Below are 16,711 nucleotides of genomic sequence, written 5' to 3' on the forward strand. Positions count from 1 at the left end.
ATCCGACCCTAAAGTGGCTTGGCCCGCCCGATAGCTTACAGGTTACCGCACTTGCATCCAGACCCGATAGTGACTTGGCCCGCCTGATAGCTCACAGGGTCTCCCTAGCCCAACCCGATAGCTTGTAGGTTACCCGGTACCCTGCCCGATAGTGGCTGGGCCTGCCCGACAGTGGCTGGGCCTGCCCGATAGTGGCTGGGCCTGCCCGACAGTGGCTGGGCCTGCCCGGCAGTGGCTGGGCCTGCCCGACAGTGGCTGGGCCTGCCCGACAGTGGCTGGGCCTGCCCGACAGTGGCTGGGCCTGCCCGACAGTGGCTGGGCCTGCCCGACAGTGGCTGGGCCTGCCCGACAGTGGCTGGGCCTGCCCGACAGTGGCTGGGCCTGCCCGACAGTGGCTGGGCCTGCCCGACAGTGGCTGGGCCTGCCCGACAGTGGCTGGGCCTGCCCGACAGTGGCTGGACCTGCCCGATGGTGGCTGGACCTACCCGATCGTGGCTGAACCTTCCCGATAGCTTATTATGGTACCCGTATAATTCAAGCCTGAAGCTTACAATGGAGATATAATTATGGTAGTCTTTTTGTATTATTTTACTTATCATTATGGCAATATCAGGAGGTGTATGTGTGCCCGTGCTTGTATCTTTGTTATCTTGCTCTTCCAATGCAGTTCATCTGTGGCAGTGTCCGCGGTGTGTTTGGGTCCGTATTCTGCGATTTCGGTGACAGCTTTGAGGTCGCCGACTACAATGATGAAGAGCCCGTGGAAGGTTTCGTTGGTGGCATCACAAAGGTACTGCCGTAGTGGTTTGGTGTGCTTTGACTTTGTTTTACCGATAATTAATGGGGATTCGATGAACACTTGGAATGATTATTGAGCGGCTGCACCCCACTTTGTGCAGCTCCACTCCAGCTGTGTGTTGCATTGCGTAATGGCAGAGATGTTGCTCAATGCTCCATGTCTGTGTCTCTATCCGGCTGGATGTGTACTTGTTTCTTTCCAGGCTAACCCAGGTGTTGTGAGCTGCTTGGAAAATCAAATTCATGGTCTTGAGAGCGGTATGCATGTGCGCTTCTCCGAAGTGAATGGCATGACAGCGCTTAATGGCAACTGCTACGAAGTCAAAGGTATTGCTCCCAGTATCTACGAGACTCGTAGTGCCTCTTTATCTTAGGAAACCCACCTGTTTGGGCTGGTGTACCTCTCTCCTTACTGTTCTGTACTTTATGTCCCCTGGTGGAATAACGTACAGTGCACCGTATACAGGATATTGATCAGAGCTTCTAGAAACGATTGGTTAGGAAAGTGAGGCAAAATGTACATGGCTCTCATACATTATACACATCATAATTAAATTTTATTACATAGCGTTTGGACTTTTTGAATATCCATGCTGTGGCCCAGCTGATGGAAAGCGATTCTATGAGAGCTGCTTGCCCAAATCGACGCAAATTACTTCCCAAAAATATGAATATAGTACTCCACGGTATGCATTTGTGTACATTAGCATTCAGATAATCATGCATTCTTGGTAGTCACTGCACTGTGTGTTGGTGGTGTTCTTTCCAGTCCTGTCACCGCGTGAATTTCGAATTGGCGATACGAGTGGGGAAGAATTTGCCTCCCATGCGCATGGTGGCATATTTCGACAAGTGAAGATGCCGCAGACAGTTAATTTTGTAAGTATGACCAGCTGTTTGTGCACAGTATAATTATAGAAGCATGTTTTGTGCGTACTATATTGTTGTATTGTTGTATTGTTGTATTGTTGTATTGTTGTATTGTTGTATTGTTGTATTGTTGTATTGTTGTATTGTTGTATTGTTGTTTTGTTGTATTGTTGTATTGTTGTGAATGTGCAAGTTTTCAATTGATGTTTTATACAGCTTGCGCCAGTACTACTAACAACATACTCCGTTACCTCCAGGTGACTAGTGTGGCCATCCAGCCACCCCCCCCCTCCTCTCTCTCTCTCTCTCTCTCTCTCTCTCTCTCTCTCTCTCTCCCTGTCTCTCCCTCTGATGAGCCCAATCAAGGCACTATTGAGCTCTTTTCAAACAAGGATTTGGTTGTGAGATCAGCTACTGTAAATACTAAATATACAAAATTTCGGCGCTGCAAAATTTCGGCACTTCACGATTTTTGACATTTCGGCGGCGATTTATTTTCGGCGTGGGGTAGAGGGCATGGTATAGTGCGACAGATGCTGTGAAAAATTTCATCGGCGTTTTAATTTAGGCGTTTTGGGTCGGTGCCGAATACTGTAAAACGACAAACTTTCGCGGCGGCTAAATTTAGCGTTTTGGCAAACTGGACCAGTTAGCGGCGATTAATTTTAGCGATTTTACCTTCCACTGAAAATCTTCAAGAATGTTATTTTACGAAGTCTTGGAGTGCTGGGACGCAGAGCGCACGAAGAATGAGAGAAGAAATCAAAGAATGGAAGAATCAATCAAGGAATCAAAGATAATCATAAGGTGAGTACTAGTACTGCAAGAAAGGATGGCGTTTTCGAAGAGGGATCATCGGAAGGCTTTCTCTTCGAACTGCTGAGCCACTGCGATACTAATGGCGATAAACTTCAGAAGACTTCTTCGCGCAGTACAACACTAAAATCTACGCAACAGCAAGCTGGCCAAACACTCTCCACAACACTGAGACATTCTCCAGTCGATCGTTTTATTCTCTTCTACAATTCTGTTCAAGTCGCCGTACTCCAACGACAACTTGGAAGACTAGTGTTGGTACGTAACTTTCAACAGCTGCGCGCTTTGGACTTTAGCCGTGCAAGCACCGATCTGCGCTAGTCCAGAGTCTGTGCAGTGCATGTACAGACAGTGCACGATCGATCATCGACGCATCGCGTAGTACATGATTGTACAAATTTCTTATTCGCGTGTCAAACTTTCGCGATTCAGCTCTGCTCGCGAAAGTCGCGAAAGTAAATCGCTCGCGAAAGTTTGTCGTTTTACAGTATAGCCGAAATTAAATAGCTGCCGAAGATTTGTATATTTACAGTAGTTCCATCTTCATCACATGCATGAATGGGAGTCTGCGATTTCTGCCCCATACAACTTCGGCTGAGCAGTCCTAGCTGCCAACGTAATAGTCTGTATTGAAGGTGAGCACTGTATGATTATGACATTGACCGTGAGTACCATGTGCCATGTATGTCTGATCAACTACAGGAGTCCTTGGAAAAGCAGCTTTGCAAGCCGGATTGCATTATTCCAGATTTCTGCAAGCCCGAGGTATGCTACTGCTGCAGCATTGTGTTATTGGTTATCACAATAAGTTAGTTTTTCGTCCCTGAGACCCTCATCGTATGGCTTTCTTTGTTTGAAGTTGGTGTAGCACACCGACGCTTGGAAAACCTGACAGAAATCCGAATTACTGTTATAAGAAACATAGTCAATGTCGACTGAATGTTCAAATTTATTAGTTGAAGGCGAGGCAGAATCTATCGAAAAAACCTGGATAGCCTGAATTGACTTGTCAGAAACTGCAAACAAATTACTTTCAAAGTTGTAGTACTGTCACACAGAAAAGAAACCATTTTACCGTATTTTCCGGGGTCTAAGCCGCACCCCCTTTTCGGGCCCAAAATTCTTTTTTTTGTGACATTCAGAGCATAAGCCGCACGCCAGATTTTGAATTTTTCGCCAGCCAAACTTGATGGGTGCTAGTACATACAATACGTTTACCAATGGTTAAAAAGTTGACAAGCACGACTGAAGTTCCAGCAAAAGTTTCTTTGTTTGTCCCTCACGCTGAACTGACAACATAGAAGGATCGTACAACTGCAATGATGGATTTCTGTGCTTGAAAAACACATAGAAAGTACAGTCAAACCTCGTTAGGACGAACTTCAAGGGACTGAACAAATTTGTTTGTCTTATCGGGAGTTCTTCTTATCCAGATCTGACAAAAAATCGATATACATATCAGATGGATTGTATTTACGTGAAGGTGCATGCTGTGGTACATGGGAAGCATGCTATTCTTAGCATAAGCCAGAAACAGGTAAGTACAATGACAAAGTGCAATGAATCACGACTGTGTCGAAAGTTCGTACAACGCACTGATTGATTTGTTCAAAACACGCTTGAAAACAATTTGCACTGTACGTACAATATGACCTCGACTATTGAAAAAAGAAGAAGAAAAAAGGCAGCCAGCGTACGCGCACGCTCGTGGACCGAAAGTTCGTACTACATGTACATGACCACACTGACTTTGTTCAAATCACACTTGAAAATAGGTCGTCTTCGCGAAAGTTCGCTGTACAGAAGTTCGTCATAAACGAATAATTTTGACTTGAATTGATGCCTGGCCAACCATATGATTGGCCTTAGTTCGTACTAATGGAAAGTTCGCCTTATCAGTGTTCGTCCTAACGAGGTTTGACTGTAGTCGAATAACACGCATGGCACACTGTATCACTGGTTGATTCATGGCCAGCATTCGGAGTCAAAGCCGCAGGGGCGATTTTTGAGTTAATTTCGGCATTTAAAAATGCGGCTAACACCCCGGAAAATATGGTATATCAAGGAAAATAGTAAACGTTGGTCTCTCAAGAGCATTTTTTTTGTATTGGGGCTCCCCGTGTGCTAGTTTTTACGTGAAGTGAAGTGTGTAGGTTACAGTGAAGTGTGTAGGTTACAGTGAGGTCTGCGTCCCACCAGCCTGTGTGGATTCAGAGGAAGTGTGAGTTCGAAGCCTAAAGAAAATGTTGAACGGTCGCTGTTTGGATGACGACTACACCATAGCTTAGTGGTAGAGCATCGCTGGCCATGAGCGAGGGTCCCTGAGTGGTAGAGCATTGCTGGTCATAAGCGAGGGTCCCTGGTTCGAGTCCTGGTGGTGACAGTCAATTTTTTCTTCAGACCTTTCCCGTTCACAACTTTCCCTCCAACTTACGACTATGAATTTTCTCAACCATTCCACTAAACAGGGATACCGTATTTCCCCGTAAGTTAGTACGTACTAACTTTCGAACTTAGCAGCCACATGAGTACTAACTTTCGGGGGTGGTACTATCTTTCGGGGAGTACTTTTTTATCGGGGGTAAATGACACGCAGTGGGGAGCCTGCGCAACTCTAGTGTCTGTGCATATGATGTATGTACTGTACGGTGTCTGTACATGTAGGACGGGTACGAACTTACTATCTTTCGGGGGGAACTGTCTTTCGGGGTGATAACCTCGGCAGTGGAAAGTGTATTTTTTATAGGGGGTGGGGGGGGGAGGGGGGGGGGGGGGTACTAAGTCATTGGGGAGAACTTACTTACGGGGAAATACGGTATTGGCAAAACGAGCAACGTTTTTGGGCATTTTTGGTAGGGTGCACGATCGATCTGGCAAGAATGCAAAACTTCAACAGATAGTAACTCAGTCAAATCTCGCTCAAATCCAACGATCCAAATATCTAGGTCGAATAGAAAACTCTCAGCTGTCGGTTGAAACAATTTGCGACACGCTGCGAGCCATTCCTCTTGAGATAAGTCATTCGTAAGTTGAGCCGCGATCTCGCAATTTCAAAAGCGTTCAGTGCGACTCGAGTATCGAGAATTTGAGACTTTTCGTCACGCTGACTTGCTCAAATTTGCAGGGGCTTCACTTGTAATATTTTCAAGAGTACACAGCAAAAAAATCGAAACTCTGCGATCAAGAAAAACGAAATCGCTGGAGTAGGACGCGCTTGGGCCAATTTGGGGCATTTTTTCCCACCGTCGCTGCACTCTACCGCTATAGCCTATAGCGCTGGATATTATTATTATTATTACTGTGTGGATTCACAGGAAGTGTGAGTTACGAAGTCTGAAGAAAATGTTGAACAGTCTATGCTGGGATGACGACTACACCATAGCTCAGTGGTTAGAGCATCGCTAGCTACAAGCGAGGGTCCCTGGTTCGAGTCCTGGTGGTGACAGTCAATTTTTCTTCAGACTTTTCCCGTTTGTCTCTTTCCCTCAAACTAGTGAAGATTATTATTATTATTATTATTATTTTGTCTCTTTCCCTCAAACTAGTGAAGATGTTATGACTTGGGGCTCCCCGCGTGCTAGAGTGTACGTGAAGTGTGTGGGTACAGTGAGGGCTGCGTCCCACCCGCCTGTGTGGATTCACAGGAAGTGTGAGTTACGAAGTCTGAAGAAAATGTTGAACAGTCTCTGCTGGGATGACGACTACACCATAGCTCAGTGGTTAGAGCATCGCTAGCTACAAGCGAGGGTCCCTGGTTCGAGTCCTGGTGGTGACAGTCAATTTTTTCTTCAGACTTTTCCCGTTTGTCTCTTTCCCTCAAACTAGTGAAGATTATTATTATTATTATTATTATTTGTTCATATTTTACTAGGGCAGTCCCCACAGACCTATGGTCTTCTTACAGGGTGCCCTAGCCACGTGAAGATAGCGGAGCGAAATGCAGCAGGAGGGATATGGTGCGAATCGCGGCAGGGAGGGAGTTCCATCGGTCAGCTCCAAGATAAGATACAGAGTGATAGCCAAAATACAATCTGGCATCTGGCAGTACCAGGCCAAGCGATTCCTGAGAACGGGTAATTCTAGCAGTGCGGGATGAGGAGACAGCACGAGGAGTGAAAAGTCGGAAAAGTAGGGGACTAGCACGAGCATTTATGCATCTATGTAGAAACGCATAGAGGTTGGCAGCATAGCGAATATTTAACGGTGTTAGGTGCTGTCTAGCTAAGATGGGTTGGATGGAGGCAGAGGGAGGGAAGCCAAAGACAGTGCGGATCGCCCGATTCGCGATGCTAATAAGAGCGTTATAGGTGGTCTGTCGCAGGCAGTGCACGTACGCATTGCTCGCGTACTCCAGGGTAGAATGGACAAATGCAAGATAGGAAGTTCGCTTGGCTCTAGCACTGAGAAGGTGCCGGCAACGGCGAACTGCATTGACCTTGGCACTAACTTTACTTCTAATGTTACTTACTTGCTGTTGAAACGACAGATGCTCATCTATGATGATGCCCAGGTACTTGGATTGCTGCGATTGCTGTATACGGCTGTTGCAGAACTGGAGGGCACAGTCTGCATGTACATTGGGTTTCCGTAGCAGCAGGAATTGTGTCTTGGATGGGTTCAGCTGCAGTCCACGGGGCCTCCAGAAAGCTGCTCACACGGGTCAGATCATGTTCCAGGGTCTGTGCGGCAGTGGAAGGGGACGGGTCGGCAGCGTAGATGTTGGTGTCATCTGCATACAGGAGGCAGAGGGATGACTGTAGGCAGGCTGGTAGGCGCCTGGTGTACACCGTGAACAGTGCCGGTCCCAGGACCGAGCCCTGAGGGACACCGCGATTGGCCATGTACGGGGTTCCAGGTGGTTGACGGAGGCATTTCACTTGCTGTGGTCGGCTGGACAGATAGCTGGAGAACCATTGCAGAACAGTGCCTCCTACTCCACAGCGCTGCAGCTCCAGAAGGAGCTCACCATGCAGGACACAGTCAAAGGCTTTGCTGAGGTCGAGGAATGCTACAGCAACCACGTTGCCAGTGTCCAGTGACCGCTGACAACTGTCAATGCATAGTGCCAGTGTGTCACCGCATGAATGACAGGAGCGATAGGCGAACTGTTCGTCAGGTATAACGTCACCTGCAGAGACCATGAACTGCCGGAACTGGTCGTAGACGATTCTTTCTAGGACTTTGGAAACTATGGGAAGAAGGGAGATTGGTCTATAGTTTGTGGGAGCGTGTTTATCACCTTTCTTGAACGCTGGACAGATTTGGGCAAGCTTGTATTGTTCGGGGAATACGCCAGTGGCTAGGGAGTTGTTATAGATTTCCGCCAAGGATGCAGCTAGATACTTGGAGGACGCACGCAGAAGTGAAGCAGGAATGTCGTCAGAGTCGGTGGCTTTCCGTTCGTCTAGTTTGCATAGCCGTTCCACGTCAGTCGGGGACACTGGCCGGAATGTAGTGAATCCAGTTGCTTTGCTGGGGCCTAGGGGTAACTGTGACCCGGTGGATATGTACATGACTGTACTGTGACTGTGTCCTGGCTATCATGGTCGACCTCATTCTCTCCCAGGTACCTTTCCACTTCCAGGAAGCCCAAGATATTATTGAAGATTGAGTGAGTTAGTACTGAAGATATGATCCAAAGAACACGAAAAAGTGCATAATTTTGAAAAATTCCTAGGGCTTTTTAGAAAGGGTAAAATGAGTCATTGTTTGGGATTCGGTTGGAAACCCCCCTAGAGGTGACCCTGCGTACGCGCCTGGTGTACATGTATTGGGAGTATGGTGATGGGGCAGCCCATCAAGAAAATAGACCTTGCACTTGGCAACTGGGTATTAGTATGACGACCAGTGTGGCATGAGACACCAGCTCCTGCCCCTCCTTAATGATGTCACGGCTGTGCAGGCACCACTGTCATTTGCTAAAAAAGTGTGTCATGAGTCTGCTAATGTCATGTGCTGTCCTGCTTACAGGCATCCACCCAGATCCACGTGGCTATGCTGGCGTTGGAACAGTTCCGTGCAGACAATGGTGCTCTTCCCAAGGCATGGTGAGTTGGTGCTGATTCGACTTTCTCTTACCTATTGTACTGTACTGTACTGTACTGCACTGCACTGCATTGTACTGCACTTTATTCGCACAGCAGAAAAGCAACCAACAGAAAATCACTGAATCATAGCAAACAAAATAAGATCATCGGATAATAAAAGTGTGGAATATAAATGCTAGACACGGGTACTCTGCAAGAGTCTCAGTCACGCAACTGACAGTCGTTGACTGCCAGCACAACAGGACTGGCAGCTTCCACACGACTGCGGTAGGGAGAAGCACGGTGACCACGGAGGCTCATGTTGCATGATCTAACCAAAGCAAAGGAGACAAGGGAGCGGATCCAGGACATGACGGAGGTGTAGGGTTCATGCCGCTTCTCCGAGACCATATGGCCAAGACGCTTCAGGAAAGTGTGGGCTACCTCGCCGCACCCACCAGATGCACTGAATACCAGTGGGAGAAAGGAAGCATGCTCCACCTCCCTGACACGTTCTTCATAGGCCCTTCTCTTCTGCTGTTCGTGCTTGGCATAGGTGGACGCGGGAGTTGAGGAAGTGTTCGAGCGCGCATGAGGGTTATAAACCCGAACATCACAGAACGTGCGCTCAAAACCACTGTAATTTCACAAATTTTCGGCGTACAGTCAGACCTCGCTTAACCGCACACATCTGTTTTCCACAAAAACATCCGGATAGGCGAGGTAACCGGATAACTGAACACACATACTGTATTATGCATGTAGCATGTCAAAAGCAGTGGCATCGTACATACATGTACATGTAGACAGGTCCTATGCAGTACAACTAGCGTGCCCAGTATGTAAAACAAGCGAGAAAAATGACAAGTGCATGCAACTGAGTGCTGTCCGCACACACCCAGCAGGTCAAGGACCTCATTTGCTTGTACAACTCCTTGATACTAGCTTCTGCAAGCCCTAGCCAGCCACATGCAACCGGATACGACGAAGCATTTTGTACACATTTTAACCAGTTTGTACACAAAATCATGCACCGGTATGCGGATCGCGAGGTCCGGTTATGTTGTATGCATAACATATGCTGCACATCGGTAACCAGCGATTTTCTTCCGGATGGCGAGGGATCCGGATAAACGAGGACCGGATAAACGAGATCTGACTGTACTTTTATTTTCGGTACTTTCGGTGCGTTTGTTTCATACCTAAAATTTCAACGCACCGAACAAACACTAACACACATAATCCAATAGGGAACTGCTTCTTTGTACCGAAAATTTCTGTTCACCTAACCTGGCCTGTTGCCCTCATACCGAAAATATTGAGCACCGAAAATTTCTGAAATTAGAGTACTTCCCCAGACACCGGATACTGCCACATCAAGACGAGCACCATCTTCCAAGATGGCAGAGCGATACCGAAGCCTTTCACCCTCCAAGGGCTGCAGAGGAGGTTCTACCTTCACATCCGTTGCCACTTCACGCAGTAGGTCGGCTGTCAGGTCGCGGATCGTGTTATGGCGGAGAGCCGGGTATCCACCAGTTGGGCACGAAAGAGCATGGCTGGTGTTAAACGCCTTGCCACACACACAAGTGGATGGCAGGCGGGGAGGGACCCAGCCGAACCGCAGACAGAGTGCGTCTCTAAAGGCGCCTTTGTGGAGGACAAACCCGAACTGCTTCAGGGGCCGGCAAGTGAGCCAGTTGGACGCTCTTTTCTCGGCCGCCATCCCCAGGATTAGCTTGGTGGGCGCATCACAAGTGGCCCGGAGCTGACTGGCTCGGTCTCGAGCGGCTCTCCTGGTTGCTGCTGCTGCAGTTAGCTTGGCAGCATGGATGGTGGTGGGCACTTCGTCCATGTTGGTGTCTTGGTCCAGTATCCGGCTCACGAGGATGTTGGTGACAGCGACAGACATATTGTATTGGTCCGTCAAAGGCCTCGGGTCAATGAGACCAAGCCCATCTTCTCGACACCGGAGGGACAGTATGGCGCGCTCTTCGTCACCAGGTGCGGGGCGACTGGCTAGAGCAGGGATGAACCGCTGTCGGATGGAGTGCTCCAGCGGGTCTAGCAGTCCGCTGATGCCTGGGACTGTCCGGGCCACAAACGACCACTTGTGGCGGAGGCCATGAATAAAAGCAGCGTGTGCCGCTTGTGGCTGAGTGATGGCGAAGTCAGCCAGTCGTCCAACCTCTAGCGCCCATGTCTCTACCTTCTCTGTGACATATTGCTTGCAGAATTCGGGAGACACAAGTACCGCACCGAGATGCCGCCAGCCATCCGTGCGAATCTGGACTGCCGTGTCAGCAAACAGGGATTCTACTTCCTGAAGATGCTCCGGCTTCACAACAAGGACCGACTTGGCATCATTGGGGAAGTACCCATATGCTGGGCCTCGTTGCTTAAGCAGTGACCACCAGTGATGTAGCTTGCGGATGGTGGAAGCGGCAGTGGAGTCGTCTGCATGCCACGACTGGAGTGCTCCGCTCTGAGACACTTCCTGGGTGAGAGGAACGGTCGCCAGGGCATACATAGCCATGGCTAGTGGATCTCCCTGCGTGGTGCCTTCACAAGACAGGAGACATTCACCATCCACAAACAGCCGAGTCGGCCTGCGGCAGCTGTTGATCAGTGCCGGAGCAATGGTGGGGCAGGTGTGCTGGATATTGTGCAGTGAGACAGCACGGTTAAGGGCGTTAAATGTGTTTGACGCATCTGCAAACAATACGCCTTCCGTCTCGTATTCCTGAAATGCTGTTTGCATAGCATGTATTGCTGCTTCTATGCCACACTCTTGACCCGCACATAGCTGAAGGCAGCCAGTTGACTTCTGTATTGAAGATGAGGCGCATCGCAGGATGGCTTTCCCGATGATGCGACGGGCCACTTCTCCGATCCCAATCGGTCTGACACCCGGTTGTTTGTCAAGTGGTATGAGGCGGCTGGCCAAGAAAGCTTCCAATGCTGTGGGGTCGACATAGGACGAGGCGATGCGGCGGGTACAGCTGGCCAGTGAATCGCAGAGGTCATCAGATGCTCCGTGAAAAGCTGTGCACATTCTGCGCCACGATGTAGCATCTAGTCCAGAGGGTCCTGCAGTACCATTGTACTGTACTGCACTGCATTGTACTGTATTGTACCATAATATGTGGCCCACTCGGGCATGACCTACAGTTGAAAGTCTTCTTATGTAATTACAAAGTGACATTCTGATTCAACATTCAACTAGTTCATGAAGAAGCTTTATGTCATGAATATCCTGGATCTTGTTGTGTACATCATCAATTCCCAACATAGCAGAGATGAGTAGCCAGCTTTATTTTCCTCTGACTGTACGCCCAGGTGTCAGGATGACAGTGACAAGCTTGTGGAATGTGCTGCCCGTGTCTCGTCTTCGAATTCTGATTTGGTAAGCACCCATAGTGGCTATGTTGTGATACAACTGCTGCTGCTGCTGTTATTCCAGCCCTCTGACACCGAAATTGGGGCTGTATGTAGAATTTAGTGCTGTGCAGTACATGTTATTGCAGGCGGTGGTGGTGGTGGTGCTGCTGCTGCCCATTGTGTTGGCGTTTCCCGGTGTTGTCATCAGTGAAATACTTGTAAATGAGTTCTGATCAGCTTGCTGGAATCAACATTGATTTTCTTTTCTTGCTGTGGTCTGTTCTCTTTTCCCCGTTGTGGAATTCTTCATCTGTCGTCCTTTGTGCTATTGTTTAGGCGGCTTGTTTGAATGAAGATGTAGTGCGTGATTTATCCTACACATCATCGGGATGCTTTGCTCCGCTATGTGCTTCACTTGGCGGCTTTCTCGCTCAGGAGGTTCTGAAATCTGTTTCAGGAAAATTTATGCCACTCAAACAACTGGTAAGTAAACATGTGTGATTTCAACCAGTGCTTGGTGATTGTCCAATAGTGAATACTAACAGATATAAACAAGATACTGGTAGGTCAGAATGTGTGTCAGTACCACATCCGTCAGTACCACATCCGTCAGTACCACATCCGTCAGTACCACATCCGTCAGTACCACATCCGTCAGTACCACATCCGTCAGTACCACGTCCGTCAGTACCACGTCCGTCAGTACCACGTCCGTCAGTACCACATCCGTCAGTATTGGTCCTTTCTTTTTCTTTGTCAGTTTTTTTGTTTGCAGGATGTGTTGGCAAGTAACTAGTGCCACTGTTGCTATGTAGCTACCAGTTGTAGTGGACTAGCAGGAGTTGGGCAGTGTTTCCTAGCCTTAAAATTGTTACAATGCTGCTTGGCTACTATTCAGGCATACAAATTTCATAGAAAGAGTTGAAAGCTGGATCAGATGTGAATGCATACTTGAAGCACTTGAAGTATATTCAGTCTCTCAGACTTTTCCGTGTGCCTTCCCATGTTCCCATGCGGGTGTGTGTGTGTGTGTGTGTGTGTGCGTTTGTGCATGTGTGCGTACGTATGTGTGTTTTGCAGCTGTACATTGACACCCGTGAAGTTCTACCTCAGCCTCGACCAACCAAAGACCTGGCTTCTGAGTATTGCCAGCCACGGTATGCATACTTGTCTTGCCTTGCTTGCAGGGCTACGTAGTAGAGTTTACATGCATACTTGTCTTGCCTTGCTTGCAGGGCTACGTAGTAGAGTTTACACTTGTATGAGAGGCCGTGGGTCTAGTTCCCCAGGCTTTATCATGGGTGATTCACATCATGGGACTAGCTGCCGGCAAGAAGGGAAACACATGGTGCCAAGAGCATGCCGCTGGGTTGGAAGAAACCGATTCACATGCTCATGGTCAAAGCGCAGCCTGCGAGAGCATTTTTTGGAATTGTGCGCCGTGTTGTGTGGATAGAAATAAAAAATGATTGAATGGATATTGATTCTTTAACTATTATTCCCTGTACAAGAGATGCCCTTTGAAAAAATCAATTTTCTCTTTGTCGAACCATCCCCATTCTCCAAGAGGTCATAGCTCTCCTTTGCCAGTGCCAAGTGACTGCTGCCATTAGTTGAACAAATCCTGCAATCATGGCAGGATAGCTTGCGACATGTGTTCCTGCACAATCATGTGCTTGTGGGACCAAATCGCTATGGCCTACGTACATGGCAGCATCACCCAATGGGACGACAATATCGTTGTCATGAAAGCTGCCTCTTGGAGTCATGTCAGTGTGTGTTAGTAGACACTAGACACGCTTCTTTTTCACCAATATCATTGCCCCGTGATATTTTTCTCTGTATGTACTACATTGCAGAGCTGATCGCTATGACCCACTGAGGGTTTGTGTAGGGAACAAGGTTGTGGACAAGCTGTCCAATCTTCGCCTCTTCATGGTCAGTGGGCATTTTTCTCTTGCATGTTGGGGCTTTCCACCTGCATCTTCAATTTACAAACTGCAGCCTTCCTACAGGTGTCATGCTGGTTCTAGGTTTGAGATGCAGATACTGATGCCAGATAGTGAATGCTAGATATTCATTTATCCTAATTTTGGAGATAAGCGTGTAATGTAGGACCGGACGGCTGCTATGCCATTGCGTTGCATGCTCGTATTACAACCACCGGAGGAAATAGTTGAATGTGCTACAATTGAAACACTGTGTGGTATGCGAGTTGCGCACAGTAGTTCTGGTTGGCATAGAGATGCAGTCATTCTTTAGTTTTGAGCAGTACCTGATTCATTTGCATGAACATGAGCACGATGTGTGTGTGTATGCGTGTGTGTGTGTGCGCACGCGCGCGTGCGTGTGGGTGTTTATGTGTCTGTGTGCATGCCTGTGTGTGCATGCCTGTGTTTGCATGCCTGTGTTTGCATGCCTGTGCGTGAACTTTTAGGTGGGCTGCGGTGCCATCGGCTGTGAGATGTTGAAGAATTATGCCATGCTGGGCGTAGGCCATGCTTCACAAGGTTTGGTACGTGCTTTCACCGTATGACACATTTGTCATGTACTTTTGCGCGCGTGCCTGCATGCATGTGCCTGTGTGTGTACATGTGTGCATGTCTGTATGAGATGGGGGGTGCAAACGGTCCAGGTGTCCACCACCTGTCTGGGTTGGTTCCAGCACAGCAAGTTCTCAGTGCTGCACACATGCTGAACACACACATGCACAAATACCCGCTGCAGGCAGGTGGCCAGTCAGGCTTTGCTGGCTTTGAGTAGGTCATCATCAAAACAAAACCCAGTGAAAGGGTTGCTTAGCGGCATTGCACAGGCCACGGAAGCCAACTTGCACGAGCCACTGAAATGTAGCAGGACCTGTGTTGGCACACCTGCGGAGACATGCCTGACAGTAAACCATTCTGAAATGTAGCAGGACCTGTGTTGGCACACCTGCGGAGACATGCCTGACAGTAAACCATTCTGAAATGTAGCAGGACCTGTGTTGGCACACCTGCGGAGACATGCCTGACAGTAAACCATTCTGAAATGTAGCAGGACCTGTGTTGGCACACCTGCGGAGACATGCCTGACAGTAAACCATTCTGAAATGTAGCAGGACCTGTGTTGGCACACCTGCGGAGACATGCCTGACAGTAAACTATTCTGTTTCTCTAGTTTTCTAATTTAATAATGAAAGTGCACGTGCCTGCATAGAATGGAGAACAACAACAACAACATCTCTTATTGGCCACTGGCTATCATGAGAATAAAGATTTGAAACAATGACAAGAAAAGAACATACTGGACCGTAATGGGCGTGTAGGCGCTGTATTGCTGTTCAGGTGAGGACAGGTGAAGTGTGCTCGCCGACCAATGGTTGCGGGATCAAGGTGCCCATCATGCACCATGGGGGAGAGGAGAGAGATTGTGTGTGTGGGGGGGGGGGGGGGGGTGCGTGCGTGCGTGTGTGAGCGAGAGAGTGAGAGCCTGAGAGAAAGAGAGAGACAGAGAGAAAGAGAGAGGCAGAGAGAGACAAAGGAGGGAGGAGGGAGGGAGTGCCAGGTTATCGTAAAGTCCTAAAATAGTAATTGCCCAGCCTTTATTGGTTGTTTTCACAGATAACGATCACGGACAATGACCTCATTGAGAAATCCAATCTGAATCGTCAGTTTCTCTTCCGACCGCGCCATATCCAGGTAGGTGATATGCATTCATGTCAACGCTATTATTATCAACTATTCCCACATGTGCATCACACGGCCTGGTTACATACCCCGTCAAAAACTATGCACTCAACCCTTGTAACTAGCTATGCTATTTCAGTGGTACACCATTCAATGATAATGTCAGGTATTACTACTTCATCATAGCTATACAGCTGCTTGTGAACAGACATGCATCGGTGTTCAACTGTGCGTGTGTTTCTTTCTGTGTGTCAACTTTGAAGAAACCAAAGTCCACAACGGCAGCGGCATCGGTCACTGAGATCAACCCAGGTAGGTGACAGTATTGTGTACTGTGTAGTGTGTAGTGTGTGTACCGGCTTGTACAGTACACACTGTAGTACACTATACACTAGCGTACACTGCTACTGCTGCTGCTGTCTCTGCAGTCTCAATTGCTTACAGACTGCTTTCATGATGTGACTGCAGGCCTGCGAAGAACCCTCTTTTTGTGTAAAATTTAACTTTCCCTTGAGCTGATGAACACATTCTTTATGACAAAGCATTTTTGTGACTGATGTGAAACGTGAAACGTGAACAAACTTCATGCGAATGTTTCTTTTGTGTTTTCTCCGCACATTTGCTCTAGATTTGCGCATCGATGCCCATCAGGAAAAAGGTGAGAGAATGAGAGACATGCTTGCACACGGAGAGACTGACAGACGGTTAGACATGCACACAGACAGACAGGCAGACACACACGGGCAGGAATAACCGATCAGAGCTGTTGTTATGCATGCATTGCTTCTTCGATGGTGTGTTATTTAAGCCTAGTTCACATTCGACGGGGCGCGACGGGACGCGACGTAAGGATCGACGGGAAGCGACGGGACGGTCTGACGGCGTCCAATGTGAACACCAAGAACGGGAACGCAAACGTACTACCGTACAGATCGGGAAGCGACGGGAAGAGTTGGATCGATCCAACTTTTCATACCGTAGACGGGCGTAGACGGGGACGCAAGCGTACAAAACGGCTGCAATTCGAGTGTGAACAGGAGACGGCGTCGTGCGCCGACTACTCCCGATTCGTACTTGGATATTTTTAGCATTTCGAACACTGCACTTCCCATGATAACTCACAGAATGGCAAGCACGACTTGAGTTGAATTT

The 16,711-nt window shown here is 48.2% G+C and overlaps 1 protein-coding gene across 1 annotated transcript in view; it reads left to right on the plus strand.

Annotated features, from left to right (window-relative positions):
- The window catches only part of LOC135824838 (ubiquitin-like modifier-activating enzyme 6), a 53,179-nt gene that overhangs the window by 5,737 nt on the left and 30,731 nt on the right, over nt 1-16,711 (plus strand). Inside the window, exons 7-19 of the mRNA XM_065337561.1 lie at nt 668-790; nt 1,002-1,125; nt 1,568-1,677; nt 3,187-3,249; nt 8,455-8,531; nt 11,850-11,916; nt 12,228-12,374; nt 12,972-13,048; nt 13,751-13,829; nt 14,329-14,406; nt 15,494-15,571; nt 15,823-15,871; nt 16,188-16,217. Of these exons, the coding sequence (XP_065193633.1) occupies nt 668-790; nt 1,002-1,125; nt 1,568-1,677; nt 3,187-3,249; nt 8,455-8,531; nt 11,850-11,916; nt 12,228-12,374; nt 12,972-13,048; nt 13,751-13,829; nt 14,329-14,406; nt 15,494-15,571; nt 15,823-15,871; nt 16,188-16,217 (1,102 nt within the window). The remainder of the gene's footprint in view (nt 1-667; nt 791-1,001; nt 1,126-1,567; nt 1,678-3,186; nt 3,250-8,454; nt 8,532-11,849; nt 11,917-12,227; nt 12,375-12,971; nt 13,049-13,750; nt 13,830-14,328; nt 14,407-15,493; nt 15,572-15,822; nt 15,872-16,187; nt 16,218-16,711) is intronic.

This window comes from Sycon ciliatum, chromosome 1, assembly GCF_964019385.1.
Source record: "Sycon ciliatum chromosome 1, ocSycCili1.1, whole genome shotgun sequence".
Lineage (NCBI taxonomy): Eukaryota > Metazoa > Porifera > Calcarea > Leucosolenida > Sycettidae > Sycon > Sycon ciliatum.